Genomic DNA, 15,413 nt, shown 5'->3' on the forward strand with positions numbered 1-15,413 from the left:
CTGCAGTGAACACATCTGGGAAGATAACATCTTCTTTGTTCCTTACCTTGATTCCTTATCTTGAAGATCCATATGTGATATTATTGCATCAAGGATGTTTAGGTCTCCAAATTAAACAGTGCTTTTTGAACATGGTTAAAGCTTGATCTACCATTAGTTCAGACTTGTCCCCTTTAAGGTGTATGTAGACCTTCCTGTTTGGGGATTAGCTTTACAGATAACTTTCCTTCTTCCTTTGGCTTTGAACATCCTTGTGAGTTATAAACTAGAAATTTCTATCTTACAACTGAAGTTTTTAGAAGGTGGAGTCCTGACTCTGCCACTATGAAATACTGGTGTCTACCTCGTTTCTGGTATTGCAGTGGCTCCTCTATGGTAGACCCTCAGAGCGGTCAGGATATTGATGTGTGGTTGTTTGGTTTCATGGGCATTATTGGAAGAGTAGGAGCTGGGTGGTCTGCCACATTTCTGAGTCTAAGGGAATGATTAACCCGTGAAGATCAACAGGAAGAGTCTGACCCTGGGTTGCTTTCATTCCTGGAACATCTTATTTTTCTTTTTTCTTTCTCTTATCCTCTTTTTTTTTGCCAGGAGGCCAAAAAGAAGTATGACAAGGAGACAGAGAAGTATTGTGGCATTTTAGAAAAACACTTGAATTTGTCTTCCAAGAAGAAAGAGTCTCAGCTTCAGGAGGTAAGAGACTTTACTAGTGTCCTGAATAAAGTGTTTTAATGTTTCCATGGTACTGTGGATATGTGCTGGTTACTCTTTGCTGGAACATCCTAGGGTTTGCAGGGACCTCAGAAGCCAGGAGCTTCATTCTCATCCCTCCTTCCATGCTTGCTGCCCACGTGGCCTTTGTCCCTTCTCAAACTGCAGCTCACACTGTGTGCTGTCCACCCTGTCCATGGCAAGGAACATGCAGCTGGTTAAAATCACCCTAATCACTAGACTGTGCTTCCTCCTTTCAAACTGAGATCTGTTTTCCTGTTTCTCTCACCCTTGACTTTTGATTCTGTATGCCCTTACCTTGCCTTTTGACTTTCTCCTTACATCACTGATTTGAAATGTTAGTATCTGAAACCCTTTGGTCATCCTTCCTTAATGTGAAATGGAAAAAAAAAAAAAATCCAACCGCTACTTGACATTATTTTTTTTTTCTTTTAAGCAGTATTTTATTGTCTCATATATTTTGTGCAGAGGTTACCTTGTTTCAAAAAAGTAAATTCTTTGATCTGCCCCTGTTTGTTTGTTTGTTTTTGCATAAAGTCTTTTTAAAGAGTGGTTAACTTGGAAAGAAAAGTTGGCTTTGTGAACTTGGAGCTGTGACCATTTTTATTTAGTTCATGGAGATTTTCAGTGTGATGGGGTATATGTTTTGGAGAGACAGGGCAGTTTGCTAGTGTAACTCCATGCTTGGCTACATGAATATCCTCTTAACGCTTAAAAATTTGCTTGAACTGTCTCAGGTGTGTGCTAAAAGAGACCCTGTGGCTCCTGAGTGAGCCTGCATTCTTCAGTTTCCTTTCTTTTAGAGCAAATTCCATGCCAGTACTTCTGTTCACATGAAGGTGATGGAGTTAAAGGCTGAAAGATCAGGATTAGTCAGGAGATGGTAGAGGCCACTCCCCTCCCCACTGGGATTTGTTTCATATCCCAGTTAGGAAGTAGTGTGCTTAGAACTCTTTGCTTTGAAGTGAGTGTTTGAATGAGTGAGTAAATAGTTGTTCTAGCACCTACTGGTATTGGGAGGTGCACATGTATGACATCCCCAGAGTGAGACAGCTTCTCCTCCCAGTCTGTTCTCTCCACGCTTGGATCCTGATGAGTTGGTCTGGGACAAGTCCCGCATTTTCCTTTAGGGCCATGCCAATAGCATCTCCTCCTGAGATAGCTGAAGCTCCAATACTTCAGCCACCTGATGGCAAAGAACTGACTCATTGGAAAAGACCCTGATGCTGGGAAAGATTGAAGGCAGGAGGAGAAGGGGATGACAGAGGATGAGATGGTTGGATGGCATCACTGACTCGATGGACCTGAGTTTGAGTAAGCTCTGGGAGTTGGTGAGGAAAAGGGAAGCCTGGTGTGCTGCAGTCCATGGGGTCGCAAAGAGTCGGACATGACCGAGCGACTGAACTGAACTGAGATAGCAGTATGGGGACCAGAACGCTGGACTGACAGAGATACCTTCTTTCAAGGCTTGCTCTACCACTTGGTTGACTGTGTGACCTGGGAAAGTACTTGGTCTCTCTGAGCTCTAGATCCTTCGTAAAATACTCATAAATCACCTGTCCTGTCTACTTCATGTATGAGATGGTAAATCACAGCTGCTACACAAATGTAAACTATTATCCCCATAACTGGCCTGTTCCTGCCCCTCCCCTGTTAGCATTGGATGGCATTCTTCCTGGTGCCTTATGTTCCGGCTGCTGTGATGGAATACCATAGACTGGGTCGCTTATAAACAACTGAAACTTGTTTCTCAGTTCTGGATATTGGGAAGTCCAGGATCCAGGTGGTGGCAGATTTGGTGTCTGGTGAGGCCTGCTTGCTGGTTCACAGATGGCTGTCTTCTGACTGTGTCCTCAGAAGGCAAAAGGGGTAGAGTGAGTGAGTCTCCTTGGCAACTTGAGTAGAAACTCTACAAGGGACTTCCCTGGTGGTCCAGTAGTTAAGACTTCACCTTCCAGTGCAGGAGGTGTGGGTTTGATCCCTGGTTGGGGAGCCAAGATCCCACATGCCTCCTGGCCTAAAAAACAAAAAATAAAACAGAAGCAACATTGTAACAAATTTAATGAAGACTTTAAAAAAAGGATTCTATGCTCAAGACTCTAAGCTCATAATTACTTCCTACAGGCTCCACCCCAAATGCTGTCACACTAGGGATTAGTCACTAACGTAGTGGGGAGGAGGGCAAGCATTCTATCTGCAGTTCTGCCTTTGCCAGTGTTTATCTTAGTGGATATTTTTGCATTATGGTTTGTCTTTTTGTTGTTGTGGTTACAGTCCTTATCTTTTACCCATTCAAACTTCCTAAGTACTTGGAAGGCAAGGATTGGGCTGTGGGTCTTTGTTGAAAGTCCTGGTCTCTTCTCAAGCACTGCTTTGTATACCTTAGCTGAGTTAAATTGAATAAAAATCTCATAATAATAATGAAGTAATAATGATATAATAATGAATAATAATGATAATATTTTTAGTAGCAACAGCAAGAATAATAGTGGTGGGTGTTTACTGAATACATATTTATGTACCAGCACTTCACATGGAATCTGCTCAACTTCTCACAACCACCCTATGAGGTACAGATGGATTCCCTCTCTCTTACACAGGAGGCAGCTGATGCTCCAAGATGTTAAATAGCCTGCCCATTGCTAGTGAGCAAGTATTTGAACCCTGGCTCCTGACTCTGGAGACCTTTCCCTTAACCCAGTAAGCTCTTATCTCTCCATCTTGGAAGGGAAGGATGTTGCTGGGCTGCCTGCCAGCCATTGTTATTTAATGTGAGTGTCAAGCTAATGGAAGCAGGGAGCAGGAGGGACCTTGGTGATCCTCTGGTTAAACCTCTTAGAATTCCATTTGCAGGAACTGAGGTCCTTGCAGAGGTCAAGTGATTTGCTCAATGTCTTCCAGATATTTAGTGATGATTTCCCTCCCATTTATTAAAAAATAAACTTTTAACAATCTTATTAATCTCCTACTACACATATAATGAAATCTATTTTCTTTGATGATCCAGAATTGTTCCTTGCTTGTAGGTCTGACCTGAATACTTGTAAATTCTAGCCCATCCCCTGTCTCTGGTGGCTGAAATAACAGGGTAGTGATGTGAAGCGATGCTGCCATCTAGTGGATGGCTTTAAAATGTCAGTGTCTTCAGTGGCTCAGAAGTTGGCTTCTAAGAAATCATTCCTTGGACAAATTATTCATTGGATGCTTCTGTGAAAAGTCTGTTCAGGAGTTAAGTGTGTTGTGGGGAGTGAAATGAATGGTAAGAACTTACAATCTAGGAGAATGTGTCTCTTCCAGGAAGCAGAGAGTGGTTGGTGGGTCTTAGACAAGCTGGTAGATTGACGGCTTCTTGAGTAACAGAAGAGCTGCCTGCTCAGGGGTTGGAATCCGGCTTCTGATTCCATTGTAGCAGCGGCTAAGGATGTGGGTGAATTCAGTGGCCCAGATAAGAGGGTCACTGGCAGGAGAAACATACCATTCCACTTGGGATTTCTTTTTTTTTTTTTTTTCCTTTTCCATTGGAAATGCATTCTGTTTTACTTTTCTTCTCAGTGCTGGATCACTGGTGTTCACATAGAGATCAATTCTTTTGTTCCTCAAGCATCAGAATGTTTGCTATGGGCCAGGCCCCTTTCTGGGATCTGAAATGGAAAAGTGGAACAAGGTCCTTACTCTCATTGACTTTATATTCTACTAGGCAGTACATGAAAAAAGAGAAGAATAAATAAGAATTTCATGTAGTGATAAGGAAATAAATTGGGAGATAGGATATAGACTCCTCGGGGTAACCTTCCTAAAATAATGTCAATGCAGGCTTCTCTAAAGAGGGGACATTTGAATTGAGACCGGGGAAAAAAAGGAGCAACATGGGTTAAAAGCTAGAACAGTGTTCTTTAAATTGTGTGTGTGTCATAAGATCTGAGTTACTGGATCATGAAATAGAGTAGAGTAGGCTGGGATAGAGTGAGAAAGACGGAAGTGTGTTGTGTCTAATCATATACGTACGTTTATTGAGTTATGTAGCAAAGGTATTTCTCCGTATGCATTAAAGTTCAAAAAAATCGAACTTCTGTCTAGGGAGAGGGGTTTTTTCAGGCAGATGGAACAAGTGCAGAGGTTGCATGGAAAGAAAGAGTTTGGAGAGTTGGAGGGTGGCTAGAAGCCCCGGTTGGAACAGGAGAGGGAGGGGTTGAGGGAGAGAGAGAGCTGTGGGCTGGCCCCTCAGGGCCTTCAGACCATAGTAGGGGCCAGGGGAGGCACTGAAGGAGCTGTGAAAGTGTCTGATGGAGACTTTAGGAAAAGTGTTCCGGCTGCTGGATAGAGATCGGACTGTGGGGGCAGAGAAAGAAAGCAGAGAGGCCAGTGAGGAGAGGACTGTCATTGCCCAAGAAGATGTGGCTGGTTTAGGGTAGGAGCAGGGCTTGGAGCCCATCTGCTTCCACTTCCCTGGTGGTAACACTCAGTGTACATGGAACGCATCCTGGTTTTCAAATAGTTCACGTCCTTTTACTCATTTTCTCTTCTAAACAGCTCTGCTCAGAGCAAGGGCAAGTCATACCAGCCCCAGTCTCCAGGTACGGGGAAAAGACCCAGAGAGGATACATGGCTGTAGCAGGTCCCACCGGCTAGAAAATGATGGAACTGCGATTCCCACCCAAGCGGTCGCTCTCCTGGCGCTCTCACTGATGCTGCGCTCTTCTCTTCTCAGAGCACTTTCCTCCTGCCTGCTCCAGCCTGGCCTAGCTTGTGGCTTTTCAGAAGCGCCCTTTTTCTGCTGCAGTCTCACTTGGCTAGCCCGAGCAGGGAGGATGTATTTGGGTTGTGGGGGAAGTCAGGGGAAGTAGATGTGTCCCTAGGTGTAAAGGTGTTGGATTTGCACTACGAGAAATCAAGAACTGCGGGGGCTTACAGGCCTTAGCTGGCAGGAGCCCAGACAGAAGTGTGCAGACTCTTGCTGACCACCCTGGAGAGGGGGTTAGTGCAGCACTTTTTCAACTCTGTCCTCCACATGAAGCTCAGTCAGTGCTCAGACATCAGCTCTCCTGCTTGGAGGTTTAGGAAACGCCCACAGGCTTAGCCCTTTATGTTGATTTGTGCAGCACTTAAACTTAGGGAGCTGGGACCTTCTCTGTATTAATATGGAAGTTGCCCTGGGAGGAAGTCACTACCAGGAGACTTGAATGGATCTTCTGGATTGTTTCATAGCACCTCGTCCTTTTCCAGAGTTTGTAAATTTTTTTTTTTAATTTACACGATTATTTATCTCTTTTCCTCGTTAAGCTGTGCAGCCCAATGAATGAATGAACACTTTGCCAAGTCCTTAAGATACAAGGTTAGCAATACCATATGTTAGCAATACCTAATGAAGTGCAAGATCTGTCCCAGGTTTGCTCTGCAGGAATCTTTGACAATGGAACGCTGAAAGAAATACTCCTTTGGGAGCTTTGTCTTTGTAAAGTATGTTATCGAATGACACCTGACACCTTTATTTCTAAAGAAAAGAGTGTTTTGTTTCCTATTAGCAGGATATCCATTTTTGTTTTTAAAAAATCATATTTTTCTTTTGTCATTGAAATGTGCTTTCAGTGTAATTATCTGTTTGGAAAGAGTGAATTGACTTCCGCCACACTGTTGAAAGTGTAAGAGCTTGGTAGTGGTGGTTGAGGCACTTCTCAGCACAGCTTCTTGCCGCTCCACACAGTGATTTTCTCCCCTGGGTTCTGGATCCCAGATCGCTGCCTACTTGTACCAGGTGTGGGTCTTTCCAGGTCTCACGACCTGCAAGAGTGGGAGGTGAGGCTTTGAGGGAGCAAGGTAATTACTCTGCTTTGCTGTTGTTCATCCAGGATTTGGGGGGAGTTGGGGAAAGTAGGTGGGTCCCTGGTGTAAGTGTGTTGGATTTGCACTTCGAGAAATCAAGGACTGCAGGGACTGGACAAATCCAACTGCTCGTGTAAGTGTATCTGACTGTTTTGCGACCCGGTGGCCTGTAGCCCGCCAGCCTCCTCTGTCCATGGGATTTCCCAGGCAGGAATACTGGAGTAGGTTGCCATTTCCTTCTCCAGGGGATTTTTCCTGTCCCAAGGATGGAACCCAGGTCTCCTGCATAGGGATGTGGATTCTTTACTGCTGAGCCACCAGGGAAGCCCAATTACACTGTAAACTAGTAGTTCATCCTTGTCCAAAGAAAGTGTTTGGGATGAGTGAAAATGTTCTGTTCTGAGGTCTCCTGTCCCCTATCAGATTGTTTTGTTCATTAGGGTGGATCGGACGAGGATGGTCCTGCACGTTTTCTTTTTCTCTTTAAAATTCCGTCTTTCATGGAACATAGGTCTGCCCCACTGTGGGAAGGTGGTAGAGTCTAGAGGTTTGGAGAAAGAGCAGCCAGGACAGAAGTCCCAGCTCTGTCTTGTACCAACTCTGTCAGGTTCGTTAATGTTAGCCGATTTCATTTACTTCCTGTAAGTTAGGGGTAAGGATGCTATCTTCTTTTTAGGATTATAATGAGGGTTAAATAACTAAAATTTATGAGGACTGACTACAATAATGATGTACAGCTATGGGCACGGTGCCTGGACTTAGCGCTCAGGTAACCATGAACATTATTCTGATTTCTGCTTCATGCTACTGGATTTGTTTTTAAAAACCATCTCTGGAGATCTTTTCTTGGTGAGGGGTGGGGGTAGGGGTGGGGAGCTGCTTACTGAATCCTCTCCTCAGATAGTGACCTGCTTTTTCTTTGAAATCCCATCTTGCTTGTAGGCAGACAGCCAAGTGGACCTGGTCCGGCAGCATTTCTATGAAGTATCCCTGGAGTATGTCTTCAAGGTGCAGGAAGTCCAAGAGAGGAAGATGTTTGAGTTCGTGGAGCCTGTAAGTAGATGCTCAGGGTTTTGCCGTGTACCCAGACTTTCATCCCTACCACTCATTCCAGTTACCTAGATTTTGAAATGCTTTAAGTTGTTAATGAAGAGACTGACCAGCCCTGATGCTGTGCCTTCTGCTAGTAACAGTGCTGTCATCTGGCTACCCTGGATTCTTCCCAGTGCAGCCAAAGACATGCAAGTAGAATGTTCAGCAACGGTTCCCTCATCTATGTTGGGTTGGGTTGGGCTGATTCATTTCCAAGTCAGAGTAAGGGAGGGGAGGGGTTTTCATCTTGCAAACTATAGTGATGACCCCTTAACCTTTTCTTCTTCCTCTGCCTGCTCCTGAGCCCCCACCCTCGACCCTGCTTCCTTTCTCCCACAAATAACCCAAAGATAACAACCCAAGGAAACCTTTCTCTTTTTGCCCCCTAAGTTCAAAGCCCCTTCTTATCCCAGGCATGTATTAAAAAGATGGGATAGGAAGCAATGTCTCACTCTAGGCTTGTTATAACCAGGAGGCATTGTCCTGAAGAGACTGTGATGGGGTTTGGACTTGGTGGAACATCCCAGTGGGCATGTAGGGCTGCAGTGTGGGAACAAGTCTGTCCATAGCCTCGGCCACCCCAGTGTGGTTGTGGTTTCGTGGAGACGTGGTACTGCTTTACTCTGCTGTGGCACTAGTGTTCAGAATCCATGGAGACACCAAATGAGCACATGGGCCTCAATTTAAGACTTGCAGATCTTGAACTTTTCAGCCAGATGCAGTCTCTGATTTAGACCTAAGCCTTGAATCTCTTTACAAATAAGATTACCTAAATTTAAGAAAGAGTGATTTTCTTTAGTAAATAATAAAATTATAAGAAACTGAAAGAAAATGACCTCCCTTTTTGGTCAAGAGTGTTTTGTGCCCCCTTTCTATTTTATAGACTTTGGGGGTGCTTTTTAGGTGTGTAGACTGGCAGGTGATTTTAAGACTCTGGTCTTGGAATCTGATGCTTCTGTCTTTTACTTTGCAGAAACTGTTATGTTCTTGGGATCTCCTCCCAGCCATGTCATCTGGCAAATTCTTCAGAGTTGTTAATTACCTCAGTCTTACTTGAATGTTGGAAATTTTAGAGATATCTTCCTTTCTAGCAGTGATCTCTACCAAGATCTCAAAATCCTTGTCTTTCTGCAGAATCTGTGAGATGGGGAAGCCATCTGTCAGAGAAAGCAAGCTTGTTGATTTCCCTGCTTGGGGCCCAGAGGTGTTAAAACCAGCCATTCAATTACAGTCTCATCTCTCATGGTTGGGGCAGGAATTCAAATGCTGTCATGAAGAATTAGCCTTTGGCATTTTTACTTGCTTTTGCTGGAATTTCTATAGAAAAACAGCAGTATGATTCTAATAACCTTTATGTACAGATTAATTGATGTTATTTTATAAATGCCTGATTTTGATGAGTTGCATTTTAATTGACCCACCCCGTTTTTTGGAGGTGTTTTTCCTTGTTCATTTTGATTTCTCCATATAGTAAATCAGGTACTGTATCTGTTAGCTTTTGTTGGGTAACTAATGACCATAAAACCTTATATAACAGTAGACGTTTCTCACACATCTGTGGGGTTCATCTGGTCTAGGCTGGTCTCAGCTGGATGACTCTGTTCATCTATGTGAGCTTTCCTCCTCCTCCTCCCTTCCTTTCTCCTCTTTTTAAAAAGAAATCTGTAAGGATTTACCTTTCTGTTTCCTGGCATTCTAGTGTAATATATCAGTGTCTTGAGCTTTTTGAGAGGCAGTGTAGCATCATTGTCAATGATGGTGTAGAACCAGATTGCCTGCTTTTAAATCTCGGCTCAGTCATATTCCAGGTGCCTGTTCTTGGGAAGCTATTTTGTGGGCCTCAGTTTTCTCATCTGCAAAATAGGTACAACAATCCCATTTATAAAGATGTTAGGGAGATTACCTGAGTTTATCCAGGTAAGATGCTTAGAATAGAGCTAACCTAATTGGGTGTGTGTGTGCTCAGTCACTTCAGTTGTGTCTGACTTTTTGCGACCCTGTGGACCATAACCCACCAGGCTCCTCAGTCCATGGGATCCTCCAGGCCAAGAATACTGGAATGGGTTGCGATGCCCTTTTCCAGTGGATCTTCCCGACCCAGGAATTGAATTTGCATATCCTGCATTGCAGGTGGATTCTTTATGAGCCACCAGGAAAGTGCTAACCTAATTAACACCCAGTTATTATATAGTTGCTTATTAGGACCCAGTTAACAGCTTTTTTTTTTTTTTTTTTAATTATGAGGCAGAGGGTCAGACGACCCCTGGCCATCCAGGGTCTCCTTAAAAGAGTGAATGAGTCAAGTGGCAGTGTTAACAGGGTCTGCTTTGTTTAATACAGTCTTGGTAAATCTAAAAGCGTTTTTTTCTGAATACATAGAAAATACTGACAACCCAGCTGCTCTGTCCAAGGAGCTCACAGCCTCCTTGGGGAAGCAATATGTATAGTAACGAGCTAGCCAAAGTTGCATGCAGGTGAGTGCCAGGTTGGACAGGATGTACAGAGGGGTTTAAAAAGTAGAAAACCATTGTGGATTGCAGATGTTATTGAGTTCATAAAGTGAGGCACCTGGAAAGCTAATGAAAAAATGTCTGGTCTCGTGTCAGAATCGGCTGAGTGGCCAGTGGTCAAGTGGCCAGTGGCCAAGACACTGCACTCCCAATGCAGGGGGCCTGAGTTTGATCCTGAGGGAACTACATTCCACATACCGCAACTAGAGATCCTACATACTTCAACTAAGATTCCGCATGTCACAACTAATACCCAGCACAGCCAAATAAATAAATATTAAAAAAAAAATGAGTTGGCTGAGCGGTTGGATATAGATACGTAACCTTCACTTTTCCACAGAAGTTCTTCTTTCTGAGCATACTAGTAGACAAGCAGGTGAGTGGCTGGAGCTGTGAGTAGGGAGAAGAGAGTCATATAGCAAAAAAGCTACTGACTGGATTAGTAGTTCTCAAAGTCCTAGAAATAAAACTTCTCAAGCTGTACCCCATACCTGAAATTTGGGAGTGGGATCCAGTCATCATTTTGTAAGCCTTCCAGGTGATTCTGCTGCACATTAAAGTTTAAACTACTGGCCTAGATTGTACAGAACGTAACACTTGATATCAGCTGAAACTCTGTTATGTTCTGTGTAACTAATAAGTGCATTGCCACATTATGTCATTCAATCATTATTTGAGGATAGGTCCTGTTTTTGTTTTCAGATAAAGAAATTGAAGCATGTTTATTTACCTCTCTGCAAGGTCACACCTAGTAAATGGCAGAGCTGTAATGGTCTGACTCTTAATTTCTATTTGAAACAGCATTTGACTATTTGCAGGTGGAAAGGAAACCGACAAAAAATCAATTGAACTAAATTGTTGGGGTGCCTGGTATAAGTGTTCATGTGTTGAGTTGGTTTCAGTCAAGGAAATCTTGCAGCCATTCAGGGAACCTCCATGCACATCAACTATGTTCATTTGTTTCTTGAAAAGTAACTTCAAGTACCAAGATGTTACCTACCTTTAGAAAAACAAAATGTTAGTATGCCAAGGAAGCAAAGTCAGCCTTCTGGGATCTAAATCCTCTATTTTTTTGTGCCCTGGAAACCTTAATTTTATTGTTGAGATACTAAATGTTCTGGAGATTGGGATCATAGATAATGACTTAATGGCTTCCCGAAGGTGAAGCCTCGTTCCGTCTGTTTCCTGAGTTTTCATAATTGGCGGTTACCTTGTGCTGCCGAGAACTCAGTCTACACATTTGTCAGGCTCTGCAGCCTCTGAGTTTCGCCTCCTGAGTATTTCTCAGTGCTCTGCCTTTCTGTCCTTTCTCACAGCTCTTGCCCCATTGCAGGTTGTCCTTCTTTCTCTTTGGTCAGTGGCATCCTGTCGCGACCCCATCAGCTCAGTGTCTCTTCTGATACACCGGTCTGCATCTGTCTCTCTTGCTGAGTGGCCCCGCCAGCACTCCTGTGCTAAATCAGCTGCATAGATGATCTCAGTCTTTGCCGTGGCCCAGTGTGCTAATAGGTTAAGGATGAGTTACAGGGAGTTACTTGGCTTCCCCAGCCCAGCTTTTTATCTCTCTGCCGGCAGCCCTTCTCTTCACTGTGTGCATGAATGGTTCTAAGTAGCTGTGTTTTTCTGCTATGGTTTCTGTAACAAAGTACTACAAACTGGGTGCCTCAGAGCAGCAGAAGTGTACCGACGCATAGTTCCAGAGGCTATAGACGTCTGAGATCCAGGTCAGCAGGGCCCTGCTCCGCCTGAAACCTTTAGAGAACTAATCCCTCCTTTCCTCTTCCTGGCTTCTGGTGCTTTCCTGGAAGTGTTTGGCATTCCTTGCTTTATAGACAAGTCACTTCAGTTCCTCATCCTCACACGTCTGTCTTCTCTCTGTGTTTGTTACTATGTCCAAACTCTACCCTCCCACACCCCCGGTTTTTCAGAACACCAGTCATTTTCAATTAGGGCCTAATGGATTCATTTTCACTTTATTACCACTGTACAGATCCTATTTCTACAGAAAATCACATTCTGAAATCTGGGGGTTCAGACTTCATATCTTTTGGATATAGAGGGGCAAAATTCAACCTGTTCTATGAATGGGAACAAATTTATCACAGAGTCCAGAACAATGCAACCATTGCTAATAAAGCAGTTAGGGTTTTGTTCTTTTTTTTTTTTTTTAATCTATGTAATCAGCTAGGAAATAAAAATAGATTTTTCTTACAGTAATTCTCAGAGGAAAACAAGGATGGGGCAGAAGGGAAGGGGAGAGTGGTAAGGTCTCTCTTGGGCATTTCCTTTGTTGTGCTGTGGTGGTGTGTCTGGTGTCCAGGGAGGAGCCTGGGTGCACATGCGGCTTCTCTTACCTAATAACCAGGTGAGGCCACAGCAGCACTTCTCTCTGTGTGAGGAGAAGCATTTCTTTGAAGCGGACAGATCCTTTCTTCTCTGGAGTCTTTCTGTGGGCCTTGCCCACCCCTGAGCAGTGGACTTTCATTTCCCATGGGTCACAGGTTCAGAGATGCATACAGTGTGTGGGAGGTCGGGGAGGGGAGGAAAGATGCTGTGAGGGGAGAAGGAAGGGAAGTGGTCCAAAGATAACAATATTTAAGGCATCATTTCCTGTAGAAAAATGGACAACCAGGCATGATACCAAAGGAAGTGAAAACCAAAATAAATATCAGCAGCCCTCTGCCTTTGGAGTGCTTGTGTGTACATGCAGGTGACATCTTAGTGAGCTGTTTGAGATAATTACCCTGAGTAAGAGAGGCCCTGTTGATTTTAAGTGAAGGATAACTCAGAGTTAATAGGAGGAATATCCTGAGCATCAGTTGCTTATCTTCTGCATTATTCTCCAGTAGAGGGTGATTCAGTGCCCTGGAAAAGTTGATGGAGCAGCAGCATTCAAGGATGACAGGGAGGGAGACATAAGGAAGGACAGCTGTCCTTGTGAATATGGCGCTAGATTTGGCGCAGCAGCCCCTCCTTCTCCATTCCTGGAGCTGTTTAGAAGAAAAAGTATGGGCCTTCTTCACAGAAACGGGTTTTACATAGAGGACGTCCAGAGACTATGGTCATCTTGAGGAAAAGAATTCATTGTTAGCCCTTGGTGACTCTCTGTGGCTTACCCCCTGTTCCTTAATTTAGGTTAGGGATGTATAAATGGTGCCCCTAGATGTGTTTCTAGCCAGAGGAGCCAGCAATGCCTGTTGCTTACCTCCTGTGAAGATGTAAGGGAACAGATGCTCCAGGGACAATGGCAACAGGAAGTCAAGGGACCATGTTGTTATGAGCTGGGCCTTGTCTGACTTTCCAGTGTAAAGCTCTTTAAAGTGGGCTGGACATGTGGCGTTGCCTGAAGACAGGTCAGTATACACCCTGGTGTTTACCATTCCTGCCACAGGCAAAGTGTAAAGGTCTCCTTTACTTTCATCGTTAAGGCTGCTTCTCAGAAAGGGAGAGTTAGGTGAAACAGAGTGAGATTGTGTTTAATAAGTAAAGGTGTGTTCATTTAAGGACTAGAAGATTAAACACAACAGTATAAAGTGATGCAACTGAGTCTTGATATAACGTGTTTGAGGCAGGTCTGAGGGAACAACTCAAACGATGTGAGTCAGCTTCGAGAAGTTCATGTTAAATTGGGGCTGGTCTCCAAATGTAGTAGAATTGAGCTGTGATAAAGTTGAGGTCCTGGTTATTCTAAACCCTGTTCAGGCTTTAATTATAATCCTTTCAGCTTGCGATATGGGACCGAGGCAGGATATGTAAAGCTTGGGAAGGGGCCAGGAAGCGTAACAGCAATGAGGTTCCATATGCGTTACGAGAGGAGAGACGGCAGGACACTCGTTTGTTTAGCTTGGAGAAGTGAAGGCTGGCAGGGGCTCAGGCTGGGGACATTAGTGGTTTTAAGTATATGAAGGCCTGTTGTGAGAATCATGGTGAACAGATGTTTTCACTCTTCACTAAAGACAAGACTAAACAAGGAATGCCCTTACCTTTTAGCCCAAGGCACTTTAAATGAGAATTTAGGGAAACCATCTTAACTGAAAATGTGGGAACATGGGATTATTTTAATAAAGGGTCCAGAGTGTTGACTTTTGGATAATTTATAGCAAGTGCAGAAACACACTTGAACTGGAGTCTAATCTTGATGATTTTTTTTTTTTATATAACTTTGCCTGTTAGGCTGCAGACTCAGGACACACCAGCTTCCTTTTCTCTCTTCTTTGTCGGTTATCAGTATAACCACATCCTTTTGCATGATAACCTGATGTAATGAATTTAATAGGAGGAGACTGAGTGGAACCCCTCGTCTTTGGTTTCTAAAGAAGTGATTTTCTTAGGAGGTGATGAGGCTCACAGGATATGAGCTTGGGTGTTGGTGCCAAGGAGGCCTGGTTTCAAATCCTAGCTGCTATATACTGTGTGTTTTGGGGCAAGTTACTTAACCTCTCTGAATCTGCTTCCTTATTGTTAAAATGGAGATAACAACCTATGAAATGAATCCTACTGTTAGGACTATTCAGCGAGATGGGACATATGAAGTCCCAAGTGCCTGGCATGTAAGAAGAGCTCAGTAAATGATAGTCATTATTATTACCTTGTCATTATATTATGTTCAGAGCAGGGCTGGGAACTCAGATACAGCTCCATAATACCTCTTGAACCTGCTTATGTGAGATCTTCCCTTTACAGCTACTGGCATTCCTACAAGGACTCTTCACTTTCTATCACCATGGTTATGAACTGGCCAAGGACTTCAATGACTTCAAGACACAGTTGACTATCAGCATACAGAACGTGAGTGGGCGAGGGGATGGGCTTCCTTTCCCTTGTTAAGGGAAGGAAGAAACAAAACATGGGTCTGGTTGCATAGAGATTGCGTAAATGGATGGGAATGCAGATGGGGAGGATGGATCTTGCTTGGGTTCAGAGGGCAGCAGAGGGCAGTCATCTCCAGGGTGCTTGGTGGTCCCAGAGCTCACCCTCACCTCTGTTATTTCAAAGCTCCGTTATTTCTGTTCGCGGAAGTGCTGCTGCTGATTATGTTTTAAATCTGTAGCACCAACGTCAGGATTTCCTTTGGCAGTGGAAGTTCCAGCCCCACCCAACCCCGCCTGGCCTCCCTTCTGTGCGTCCAGCTGCCTGGCCACTTGAAACACTAGACTGTGTATTCAGAGGTAGGGGGTGGGGAACACATGCTGGCCTCCAGCTCAAAGGATGTGCTCTTGTTCAACTCTTGGTGAGGAAATCCAAGTCAGTGTGCCTTAC

The 15,413-nt window shown here is 44.0% G+C and overlaps 1 protein-coding gene across 4 annotated transcripts in view; it reads left to right on the forward strand.

Moving 5' to 3' along the window:
* ARHGAP26 (Rho GTPase activating protein 26) overlaps positions 1-15,413 on the forward strand; it is a 489,482-nt gene that overhangs the window by 137,760 nt on the left and 336,309 nt on the right. For all 4 annotated transcript variants that reach the window (XM_069592302.1, XM_069592300.1, XM_069592301.1 and 1 more), the window contains exons 5-7: positions 592-693; positions 7,495-7,605; positions 14,838-14,942. In XM_069592302.1, coding sequence (XP_069448403.1) covers positions 592-693; positions 7,495-7,605; positions 14,838-14,942 — 318 coding nt within the window. The remainder of the gene's footprint in view (positions 1-591; positions 694-7,494; positions 7,606-14,837; positions 14,943-15,413) is intronic.

This window comes from Ovis canadensis, chromosome 5, assembly GCF_042477335.2.
Source record: "Ovis canadensis isolate MfBH-ARS-UI-01 breed Bighorn chromosome 5, ARS-UI_OviCan_v2, whole genome shotgun sequence".
NCBI classification, from domain to species: Eukaryota; Metazoa; Chordata; class Mammalia; order Artiodactyla; family Bovidae; genus Ovis; species Ovis canadensis.